General features: G+C 38.8%; 2 protein-coding genes across 7 annotated transcripts in view; one reads left to right on the forward strand and one right to left on the reverse strand.

The window, feature by feature from the left end:
- Positions 1–377: 377 nt before the first annotated feature.
- The window catches only part of CD14 (CD14 molecule), a 247,120-nt gene continuing 234,885 nt past the window's right edge, over positions 378–12,612 (reverse strand). The window contains exon 3 of the mRNA XM_060179489.1: positions 378–436. The gene's annotated coding sequence lies outside the window, so the exon portion shown is untranslated. The remainder of the gene's footprint in view (positions 437–12,612) is intronic.
- The window catches only part of ANKHD1 (ankyrin repeat and KH domain containing 1), a 132,875-nt gene continuing 127,662 nt past the window's right edge, over positions 7,400–12,612 (forward strand). For 3 of the 6 annotated variants that reach the window (XM_060179419.1, XM_060179428.1, XM_060179434.1), the window contains exons 1-2: positions 7,400–7,577; positions 11,840–11,996. In XM_060179419.1, the coding sequence (XP_060035402.1) occupies positions 11,956–11,996 (41 nt within the window). In that variant the 5' untranslated portion in view covers positions 7,400–7,577; positions 11,840–11,955. The remainder of the gene's footprint in view (positions 7,578–11,839; positions 11,997–12,612) is intronic. The other 3 variants (XM_060179442.1, XM_060179452.1, XM_060179460.1) reach the window with 3 other exon arrangements.

Raw genomic sequence — 12,612 nt, forward strand, 5'->3', positions numbered from 1 at the left:
TATACATATTTACATACCTAGAGAAACATGAGTATACAAATATGTACTAAAGATATGTTCATGAGTACTCAGGTTCATGTTAAATACATGCATGTATATATTCATAGCAAAATGAAGATCCTGTTTTGAATATTCTGATTTTTATATAATTTTATGAATGTTATTTCATGCCATTAAATTTGTTTTTTTTTTAATTTTTAATTTTATTTATTCCCTTTTGTTGCCCTTGTTGTTTTATTGTTGTAGTTATTATTGTTGTTGTCATCGTTGTTGGATAGGACAGAGAGGAGGAGAGAAAGACAGACACCTGCAGACCTGCTTCACCGCCTGTGAAGTGACTCCTCTGCAGGTGGGGAGCCGGGGCTCGAACCGGGATCCTTATGCCAGTCCTTGTGCTTTGCGCCACCTGCGCTTAACCCGCTGCGCTACAGCCCGACTCCGTAAATTTGTTTTTAATGACTGCATAGTAGTCCTTCATGTGATCTAATTTCCTACTATAAGTAATCCTCCTTGGCTTTTTTTTTTTTTTTTTTTTGCCTCCAGGGTTATCGCTGGGGCTCTGCACTACAAATCCACTGCTCCTGAAGGCCATTTTCCCCATTTTGTTGCCCTTGTTATTACCATTGTTGTCATTATTATTGTTGTCATTGCTGTTGTTGATGGATAAGACAGAGAAATCAAGAGAGGAGGGGAAGGCAGGGAAAGAGAAAGATAGATAACTGCAGACCTGCTTCACTACCTGTGAAGGTACCCCCCCCTGCAGGTGAAGGTACCTCCCTGCAGATGAGGAGCCGGGGCTCGAACTGAGATCCTTATGCCGATCCTGTGCTTTGCACCATATGCGCTTAACCCGCTGCGCTACCGCTTGACCCTCCTCCTTGGTTTTTAGATTATTTCCCTGCATGGCTTTTTGTGTCTGTATGATTCCACCACTCCCAGTAGATGTTTTTTTTCCTTTCAGTATCAGACAGAGAAGGAGAGATACCATAGTGCTTTTTGCACCACTCATGAAAAATTCCACAGTGTTGTGGTTTTAGGGTCTCTAATACAGGTCCTGGCATGTGGTAAAGTGAGTTATCTCTTGGCCCCTAGCTTTCACAAAGTGGGGTTTCTGGGTTCCTTTTAATATTATTTACATGCACGTCTCCAGATTGCCTTTCAGGAATGTTGTATATATTTTGTTAAAATATATACATATAATTTAGAATTAAGTTGATTTGAAATTAGAGTCATACATGTTTACTTTCTTTTTTTTTATGGTTTAAATACCCTTTATTTTGTCATCAAATAATCACTATTTTTAAAATATTTTATTCATTTATTTATGAGAGAGAAGACACAGAAAGAAACATACAAAGAGAGAGAGATAGAACCTGGGACCTCAGAGCATGAGGCATGAATGTCTGCTTGTTATTTAGAGCAAATGGGATAGAGTTGTACCAGGACAGGACTGGGAACTCTCACATATAAGACTTCTGCACAAGCACTGTGCCCTTTCCTCCATCTAGACCCAGAAAAATCGAAAATGAGATAGGGATGATTATAACTGATAGTTTACCTTTTATTGAATGTGGGGGGGAGGAATAGTGCACCTAAATAGTTGCTACAGGTTCATTTTTCTGCCACTAACAAAAGTTCAAGATCTCATTTGTGCTAGGGAAAGTTTGTTTATTAACATTTGAAGCATGCTTCCATGCCTGGGGGAAAGCATGATGTTGCTTTTCAGAACCCCCTTCCTCTCTCATTTTTAGCCTTATTTTTTAATATTCTATGCAAATTATTAATACTTCATTCTTTTTTTTTTTTTTTCCATATCCCACCCCTCCCCTGATAGCTTTCCCATTCTCTATCCCTCTGGGAGCATGGACCCAGGGTCATTGTGGGTTGCAGAAGGTAGAAGGTCTGGCTTCTGTAATTGCTTCCCCGCTGAACATGGGCGTTGACTGGTCGGTCCATACTCCCAGTCTGTCTCTCTCTTTCCCTAGTAGGGTGGGTCTCTGGGGAAGCTGAGCTCCAGGACATATTGGTGGGGTCTTCAATCCAGGGAAATCTGGCCGGCATCCTGATGACACCTGGAACCTGGTGATGCAAACTCTAGTGTACTTCTGCTTTCTTACTTTGGTGCCATACTCCAAACTCAGTCAATTTCTGCTTTGCGTTTCTACTTCTTTTTTTTTTTTTTTTTTACATGCATAACATTTCCCAGATTCCCATTTAACAATACAACCCCCACTATTTCATTCATCATTTTTCATGGACCTGTATACTCCCCACACACCCACCCACCCCAGAGTCTTTTACTTTGGTGTAATACTCCAATTCCATTTCAGGTTCGACTTGTGTTTTCTTTTCTAATCTTGTTTTTCAACTTCGGCCTGAGAGTGAGATCATCCCGTATTCATCCTTCTGTTTCTGACTTATTTCACTCAATATGATTTTTTTAAGGTCCATCCAAGATCGGCTGAAAACGGTGAAGTCACCATTGTTTACAGCTGAGTAGTATTCCATTGTGTATATATACCACAACTTGCTCAGCCACTCATCTGTTGTTGGACACCTGGGCTGCTTCCAGGTTTTGGCTATTACAAATTGTGCTGCCAAGAACATATGTGTACACAGATCTTTTTGGATGGGTGTGTTGGGTTCCTTAGGATATATCCCCAGGAGGGGAATTGCAGGGTCATAGGGTAGGTCCATTTCTAGCCTTCTGAGAGTTCTCCAGACTGTTCTCCACAGAGGTTGGACCAATTGACATTCCCACCAGCAGTGCAGGAGGGTTCCTTTGACCCCACACCCTCTCCAGCATTTGCTGCTGTTACCTTTTCTAATGTGTGACATTCTCTCAGGAGTGAAGTGATATCTCATTGTTGTCTTGATTTGCATTTCTCTGACAATCAGAGACTTGGAGCATTTTTTCATGTGTTTCTCGGCCTTTAGGATCTCTTCTGTGGTGAATATTCTGTCCAAGTCCTCCCCCCATTTTTGGATGGGGTTATTTGTTGTCTTGTTGTTGAGTCTGGCAAGCTCTTTATATATGTTGGTTATTAAACTCTTATCTGATGTATGGCATGTAAAGATCTTCTCCCATTCTGTGAGGGGTCTCTTGATTTGGGTAGTGGTTTCTTTTGCTGTGAAGAAGCTTTTTAATTTGATGTAGTCCCATAGGTTTATACTTGCCTTAGTCTTCTTTGTAATTGGATTCGTTTCATTGAAAATGTCTTTAAAATTTATGCGGAAAAAAGTTCTTCCAATATTTTCCTCTAAGTATCTGATAGTTTCTGGTGTAACATCCAAGTCCTTGATCCACTTGGAATTTACTTTTGTATTTGGTGAAATACAGTGATTCAGTTTCATTCTTCTGCATGTTTCAACCCATTGTTTCCAACACCATTTGTTGAAGAGACTCTGCTTCCCCCATATAATAGTCTGGGCCCCTTTGTCAAAGATTAGATGTCCATACGTGTGGGGCCTCATTTCTGGGCTCTCAATTCTATTCCACTGGTCAGTGTGTCTGTTCATGTTCCAGTACCAAGCAGTTTTGATGACAATGGCCCTATAATACAGTTTGAGATCTGGCAGTGTGATGCCTCCGGTTCTGTTCTTTTTTCTCAAGATTGTTTTGGCAATTCTAGGTCTTTTCTGGTTCCAGATAAACATTTGTAGCATTTTTTCTATTCTCCTAAAAAATGTGCTTGGGATCTTGATGGGGATAGCATTAAATTTGTAGATGGCTCTGGGTAGTATATTCATTTTGATGATGTTAATTCTTCCAACCCATGAACATGGAATATCTTTCCACTTCTTTGTGTCTTTTTCAATTTCTTTGAGTAGTGACTCATAATTTTCAGTATACAAGTCTTTCACTTCTTTGGTTAGGTTTATTCCTAGATATTTTATTGTTTTTGTTGCTATAGAAAAAGGAACTGATTTCTGGATTTCAATTTCTTCTAACTTAGTGTTTGCATAGAGGAATGCCACTGACTTTTGAATGTTAATTTTATAGCCTGACACATTACTGTATTGCCTGATGATTTCCAAAAGCTTCTTGCTGGATTCCTTAGGTTTTTCCATGTATACTATCATGTCATCTGCAAATAAGGAGAGTTTGACTTCTTCTCTTCCAATCTGTATGCCTTTAATTCCTTGCTCCTGCCTGATTGCTATGGCAAGAATTTCTAGCACTATGTTGAATAGTAATGGTGATAGTGGGCAGGCCTGTCTAGTACCTGATCTGAGGGGAAATGCTTCCAGTTTTTCACCATTGAGTATGATGTTGGCTGTAGGTTTGCTATATATAGACTCCACTATCTTCAGGAATTTTCCATCTATTCCTATTTTTTGTAGTGTTTTGATCATAAAGGGATGTTGTATTTTGTCAAAGGCTTTCTCTGCATCTATTGATATGACCATGTGGTTTTTGGTCTTGCTTTTGTTGATGTGGTGGATCACATTGATTGATTTACGTATATTAAACCAACCTTGCATGCCTGGGATGAACCCCACTTGGTCATGATGAACAATCTTTTTGATATACTGCTGTATCCGGTTGGCTAGAATTTTGTTCAATATTTTCGCATCTATGTTCATCAGAGATATTGGTCTGTAGTTTTCTTTTTTGGTTGTGTCCCTGTCTGCTTTTGGTATCAGGGTGATGTTGGCTTCATAGAAGCTGGCAGGGAGTATTCCAGTATCTTCAATCTTCTGGAAGACTTTTAAAAGTAGAGGTATTAGTTCTTCTTTGAAAGTTTTGTAGAATTCATTTGTAAAACCATCTGGTCCAGGACTTTTATTTTTGGGAAGATTTTTGATAACTGTTTCAATTTCATTAGCTGTGATGGGCCTGTTCATGTTATCCACTTCCTCTTTACTTAGTTTTGGAAGTTGGTAGGTATCTAGGAAATCATTCATTTCTTCCAGGTTCTCTAGCTTGGTGGCATATAGTTGTTCATAGAAGCCTCGCATGATATGTTGAATTTCTGCAGTGTCTGTTGTGATATCTCGTCTTTCATTTACTATCCGATTTATTTGGGTCTTCTCCCTTTTTTGTTTTGTGAGTCTGGCTAAAGGTTTGTCGATTTTGTTTACTCTTTCGAAGAACCAACATTTACTTTCATTGATCTTTTGTATGGTTTTCCTATTCTCAATGTTATTTATTTCTGCCCTAACTTTAGTAATTTCTGTCCTTCTGGTTGCTTTAGGATTCCTTTGTTGTTGTTCTTCTAGGTTTTTAAGATGTGCAATCAGGCTGTTTATTTGTGCCTTTTCTTGTTTCCTAATGTGTGCTTGTATAGCTATGAACTTCCCTCTTAGGACTGCTTTAGCTGTGTCCCAAATATTTTGATAGCTTGTGTCTTCATTTTCATTGAACTCTCCAAACATTTTGATTTCTTCCTTGATTTCCTCTTTGACCCAGAAGTTGTTAAGAAGTGTACTGTTGAGCTTCCACATTTTGGGACTGTTACTAATCTTTTGTTGATTGTTAAGTGTTAGTTTAATTCCACTGTGGTCTGAGAAGATGCTTGGGATGATTTCAGTGCTCTTGAATAGGCTGATGCTGTCTTTGTGGCCTAACATATGGTCTATCCTTGAGAATGATCCATGTGGATTTGAGTAAAATGTGTATTCCAGTTTCTTGGGATGAATGACTCTGAAAATGTCCAATAGTTCTAGTTTATCTATCTCTTCATTTAGCTCCCTTATGTCTTTACTGATTTTCTGCCTGGATGATCTGTCAAGTTGAGATAGTGGGGTGTTGAAGTCCCCTACTATGATTGTGTTACTGTTAATATATTGCTGTAGCTCTTTCAGTAGAAGTTTGATGTATTTAGATGGCTTCTCATTGGGTGCATAGATATTAATAATTGTTAAGTCGTCTTGATTGACTGATCCTCTGAGCATTAAGTAGTGTCCATTCCTATCTTTTTTAATCTTATCTATTTTAAAGTCTATCATGTCAGATATGAGAATAGCTGTTCCTGCCCTTTTTTGTGGGCCATTGGCTTGAATGATAGTTTTCCATCCTTTCACTTTAAGTCTGTGTTTGTCTTGTTGTGTTAGGTGAGTTTCCTGTAGACAACATATTGTTGGGTTACATGTTTACTTTCATAAGTTGATTTTTGACTATATCACTCATTCATTTAAACTCGTGTTTATAAAATTACATCTATGTATACTGGATTTTTGGGTCCATAGAGTAGAGCAGTGAACAAATAGGTATAGTTTCTCATTGTCGGGAACTTTCCTGTTTATTGCTAGGGCTCCAGATATTTGACAGTAGATTAATTCTTAGTTTTGATTTTAATTCATCTCTGTTGATACTCATTTATTAATGAGTGAATACCAGAGCATCACTCTGGTGCTAGGGATCAACCTCAAGAGCATATGCTTGCAGTTCCTGAGTTATGCCACATTTATCACCCTTAGAGCTTAGTTTTGTTTGCTTGAGAGCCAGAATTGAATAAATTTTATAAAGGAGGGGGAAAACTGCTTTAATGACCTTTATATGCTATCCAGTCTTTTATTGTCTCTTGTATAATTCTTTCTGGGGACTATATTCATCTACTTGTTTTATTTTTTAATTTTCTTTTTGCCTCCAAGGTTATAGCTAGGGCTTGGTGCCTGCACTACAGATCCACTGCTCCTGGAGGCCACTTTTTCCATTGTGTTGCCCTTATTGTTATTGCTGTTATTGCTGTTGGCCAAGACAGAGAAATTGAGAATGGAGGGGTGGACAGAGGGGGAGAGAAAGATAGACACCTGCAGACCTGCTTCACTGCCTGTGAAGCGACCCCCCAGCAGGTGGAGAGCCAAGGACTTGAACCCAGATCTTTGCATGGGTCCTTGTGCTTTGTATTATGTGTGCTTAAACCCGCAGTGCAAATGACCAGCCCCTTCTTGTTTTATTTTTTATAGTTATTTATTTTTTGTTGTCCTTGCTTTTTTATTGTTGTTGTAGTTATTTTTGTTGTTGTTATCATTGTTAGATAGGACAGAGAAATGGAGAGAGGAGGGAAAGAAAGGGGGTAGAGAAAGACAACTGCAGACCTGCTTCACCGGCTGTGAAGCAACTTCCCTGTAGGTGGGAAGCTGGGGGCTCAAACTGGGATCCTTATGCGGTCCTTGGTCTTTGTGCCACATGTGCTTAACTCGCTGTGCAACCTCCCAACTCCCTTGTTTTATTTTTTAAATGCAGCTTTTCAGACTTTGTGCTATGCTCAGAACATACAGTGCTTTTCAGGAAATTTAAGTGTGTTTCTGGGTTATAGTTGTCATGCTGAAAGGTAATTAGATAGCTGGAGGCTTAAGAGTTTTACCTATAGACCCATTTTTCTACAGTACTTTATTTAGTTCAGAAATTGTTAAATTACATTTCTAACAGTAATTGAGATATGTTTATGGATTTTATTATCTTTAATTTATACAGGTTGAGTCATTTATTTTGGACCAAGAAGATCTGGATAACCCAGTGCTTAAGACAACATCAGAGATATTTTTATCAAGTTCTGCAGAAGGAGCAGACTTGCGCACTGTGGACCCAGAGACACAGGCACGACTAGAAGCATTGCTGGAAGCAGCAGGTACTTTATGTTTTGTTTTTTCTCTCTCTCTCTTTTTATTTAAAGGTATGATCTCTACATAATTTTACACAAGATTACTCTTAACATTAAGTAAAATTAAATGAAATTTGAAATCTGTAATTTTGTTACATTTTCTGTTTCTTAATGAAAATGTTCACGTATATTTTAAGAACTTTTGGCTGAAAAATTTTTAACTTTTGATAAAATTACCAGTTACAGTATGAATAAAAGTGGGGGATTAACTTGAGTTCATCACATTACGAATCTTTTACACGACTTAGAAAATTCAGGGTCTGCAAATATGTATATCATCTTTGTGTGAGTTAATTATGAATGCCATTTTTTCTCTTTTTAAAAATTTATTTATAAAATAAAAAACAGCAAACATCAACAAAACCATAGAATAAGAGGGGTGAAATTCCACGTATTTCCTGCCACCAGAGTTCCATATCCCATCCCCTCCATTGGAAGCTTTCCTATTCTTTATCTCTCTGGGAGCATGGACCCAGGGTCATTATGGGGTGCAGAAGGTGGGAGATCTGGCTTCTGTAATTACTTCTCCTGTCAACATGGGTGTTGGCAGTCTGATCTATATACCCATCATGTCCCTATCTTTCCCTACTGGGACAGGGCTCTGGAGAGTGGGGTTCCAGGGTATATTGGTGAGGTCATATGCCTCAGGTTAGCATCATGGTAGCATCTGCAACTTGGTGTTTGGAACATGTATTCCTTTGCTTCCTCCTTTCTTGTGGGACTCAGTTTAGTAGTTTTTGTAAGGTGGAGTTTATTGTGGCAAATTCCTTTAGTTCTTGAATATTTGAGAGAACGTTTATTTCTCCCTCATATTTGAAGGAAAATTTTGCAGGCTACAATATTCCTGGCTGGAATTCCCTCTCCTTTAAAACTTTGAATATGTTATTCCACTCTCTCCTTGCCTCTAGAGTTTGTGAAGAGAAATCTGATGAAAGTCTTATAGCTCTGCCTTTGTATGTAACTTCTTTCTCTAGCAGCCAGCAATTTTTTTTTCTTGTCGTTGACTTTTGATAGTTTTACAATGATGTGCCTTGGCGTTGGTCCTTTTGTATTTATATATCTGGGTGATCGTTCTATCTCTTGAATTAGAATGTTCTAGTAGTTTCCTAAGTGAGGGAATTCCTCAGCTAAAATTGCTCTGAAAATGGACTCTGGGCTTTGGCCATGTCCTCCTCTTCAGATATAACTCATCACTCTTATATTCAATCTTTGGCTGGAGTCTGCAATTTCACAGTGAGTTGTTTCAATCTTTCTGAACCATTCTTCTCCCTCATCTTTGGATTGAATGAGTGGGCTGGCTGTATCTTCTAGATAGGAGATTATTTCTTCTGAATGTGTGATTCTACCATTTTTTTAAAAAAATTATTTTCCCTTTGGTTGCCCTTGTTTTTTATTGTTGTAGTTATTGTTGTTGTTATTGATATCATCATTGTTAGATATGACAGAGAGAAACGGAGAGAGGAGGGGAAGTCAGAGAGAGGGAGAAAAAGACAGATGCCTGAAGACCTGCTTCACCACCTGTGAAGCGATCCCCTTGCAGTTGGGAGCCGGGGACTAGAACCAGGGACTAGAACTAGATCCTTATGCTGGTCCTTGCACTTCGCACCACGTGCTTAACCTGCTGCGCTACCACCCGACTCCCATGAATCTCCTTTCTAAGCCTTTTTTTTTTTTTTTTTTTTTTTAATTTTTTATATTTATTTATTTTCCCTTTTGTTGCCCTTGCTGTTTAACATTGTTGTAGTTATTGATGTCGTTGTTGTTGGGTAGGACAGAGAGAAATGGAGAGAGGAGGAGTAGAGAAAGACACCTGCAGACCTGCTTCACCGCTTGTGAAGCGACTCCCTCGCAGGTACGGAGCTGGGGGCTCAAACTGGGATCCTTCAGCTGGTCCTTGTGCTTCGCACCACGTGCATTTAATCCGCTGTGCCACCACCTGACTCCCCTTTCTAAGCCTTCTACCTGGGCATGGGTTGTAGTTAGAATGTCTTTTACTCCCTGGAGTTCTGTTTGAAAATTTTCTTTCATGCTTCCTAACTGCTTAGTGAATTCTGACTGAAGTTCTTTCAAGATTTGAAAATTCCTAGTGAACTCTGTTATAAGTTCCTCTCTTGTGTGTTTTAATTCCATAGTAACATGCTCTTTTAATTCTTGCTTAAATTCTTGAGAGAGTCCTCACAATGAGTTTTCTGTCGTCTGTCTCTGAGAGTTTCTCTAAATCTGTAATTCCTGAATTTCCTGTTTCATTTCTGTCTGGCTGATATGCATAGTTGGCTTTTTAGTTTTGTTTCTCTGCTTGGGCATTTTTTTGTGCTGATTATTGATGCAGGTGATGCTGTTGTGATCTCTAGGTTTCTCTTGTTTGTATGATCTGCTACAGGTGGGGTAGGGGGTGGTTGCTTTGGGCTGTCTTGTGGTCACAAGTGCCCTGTTTTATGTTGTTGTCTTGCCTTAAATTCAGAAGGCTAAAACCACCTTGAGTCAAAGATTGAGAGGTTTTAAGCCCCTGTCTCTTTTCTTCAGGCACTAGGAACAATGGTATTTGCTTGCTGCGCTTAAAGTGAAATCGTCAAAATGGCGCAGCTCAGCATCCCTGCCACCCAGAGCTCTGATTTGACTTTGCTGTTCTTCAACCTGCTCCCCTTTTCACTCCAGCCGCACACGTGAGCACCCACTTGAGGCTGCAGAACTTTCAGCTGTAGATTATGACTTCAGTTGGGTCTCTTGTATTTATTTGTTGTTTTGGGAGGAGAGGCAATTCAGTCCCAGTTATTCCATGGCCACGCCTCCCAGAAGTCCCAGTTTTTTTTTCTTAAAAGACATAAAAAATGAACACAAAGTTGGACCAAAATTTACTGAGCTTTGTCAACTTTTTGCTTTGAAGTAGCAGAAAAAATTACCTGTAATGAATATGTCTTCTCGAAAAATAAATTTATCACTTTTCTGTTAATACAACCTGCTCTTATTTGCTATGTAAAATTTTCATTATAGGTTTGGGGAGGTGATGCAGTGATTAAGAGTGCATACCTTGCATGTATGACACCCTGGGTTCCGCTCCTTACTATGTATGAGACCCTGGAATTGAATTGCAGCACCATATGAGAGCATATAAACAGCACTGGAGGAGCTCCATGGATGATGGAGCAGTGTTGAGGTGTCTGTTCTTGTTCTTTCTAAATAGAAAAATGAAAAAATGTTGGGCCCAACATGATACTCAATAATGTCTTACATGTATAGAGACCTTGAGTTCATTCTCTGGTGCTGAAAGAGGAAACAAAACAAAACAAAACAAAAAAAAGACACACAGGGAGAAAAAAAATCATAAAAATGATGGATTGATGCTTTGATAGACACCGTAACTCTGTTGCTTCCAATGACATTCTCATTGATGCCAGAGTATGAACTTGAGCTGTGTGTATGGCAAGCCATGTACTTTAACCCAGTGAGCTATTTTCTGTCCCTATATTCATTTTGTACTATTAGTTTGTTGTGTGGTAGCTCTTTTGATGTGGTTCTAAGGCTGACTAGATAGCCACTTTGGGAAAGTTTATGCTTGGCCATCTTTTCAACCTTGGGCTGAGCCCCAATCCCCATGATACTGGAGATGCTTTGTTGTGGTGCCTCTGAGAATGGGGAAAAAAAAGATCAGTTCAGAGAAGTAAAATCTGAGTGACTGATCTATTGAGGCACTTATTGTAATGTTACAGACTATCCCCTCCTTTAATACTGAAGGTAGGGACCAGGCAGTGGCGCACCTGGTTGAACACTCATGTTACAGTGCACAAGGACCTGGGTTCAAGCCCCTGGTCCCCACCTGCAGGGGGAACGCTTCACAAGTGGTGAAGCAGAGCTTCGTGTGTCTCTGTCTCTCTCCCTCTGCCCTCTCCATTTCTCTCTGTCTCTATCCAATAATAAATAAATAAATATTTAAAAAATAATACTGAAGGTAGTATTAATATGGTATATGCTGAAGGTCTTGTGGTGTGGCTATATTTAGGAAGAACTCAATCAGTTGCTACATTAAGTATCCATATTTAGTGTTGAGTAAAACACAGATTTATGAATGGTTCTGTCACAGGCTTTTGACATTGTTAATACAGTTGAAATTATCAACTTTATTTGTGGAAACTGCCATTTTTTGCCTCAGGTAGTAGCATTTAGAAATGTAATTACGAGTTTCATTTTTATGCTTTTTCTTCTATTACAACGTAATTGATGCACACGTGAAGGAATTGGCAAACTGTCAACTGCTGATGGTAAAGCTTTTGCAGATCCTGAGGTACTCCGGAGACTGACATCTTCAGTGAGTTGTGCGCTAGATGAAGCTGCTGCTGCACTGACAAGAATGAGGGCAGAAAACAGCCACAATGCAGGCCAAGTGGACACGTACGTGTTTGAAATCTCTTTCTGGGTATTAGGCATTCTTGGGTAAAATTTGAAGAATTAACAATTTTCAGTGAAGCACATATTTAGGATGGCCTTACAAACTTTAGCAAAATGTTTATTAGAATGAATATTATATTTATAATATATGTAAATCCATATATTATATATTCATAGTATAAATATATAGATTTCATATTCATATAACATAATATAATATTCTTATATTATAAATAATATGAATATATTATGTTTACATATGATAAAATATATTTAAGTAGATATATTAATGCACATATCATGGATATAAAACACATTTTTTTATTTTTGCATTCCAACTCATGTTCTTTGAACATTCTTGTGAAATGTATCTGAGAAATCTAAACTGAATAAGAGCTGGTTTCCATTTCCTTCTTTCTTTCTCATTTTTTTTAAGCTTTTAAAAAAAAGGAAATTGAGAGGGGAGGGGGAAATAGGGAAGAGAGAAAGGGAAAGGGGGAGAGATACAGAGAGAGGATACCTGCAGCCCAACTTCACCACTCATGAAGCTATTCCCCTGCAGGTGGGGACCAGGGGCTTGAACCTTGATCTTTGTGCACTGTAATGTGTGTGCGCCGCC

Source organism: Erinaceus europaeus, chromosome 2 (assembly GCF_950295315.1).
Source record: "Erinaceus europaeus chromosome 2, mEriEur2.1, whole genome shotgun sequence".
Taxonomy (NCBI): domain Eukaryota; kingdom Metazoa; phylum Chordata; class Mammalia; order Eulipotyphla; family Erinaceidae; genus Erinaceus; species Erinaceus europaeus.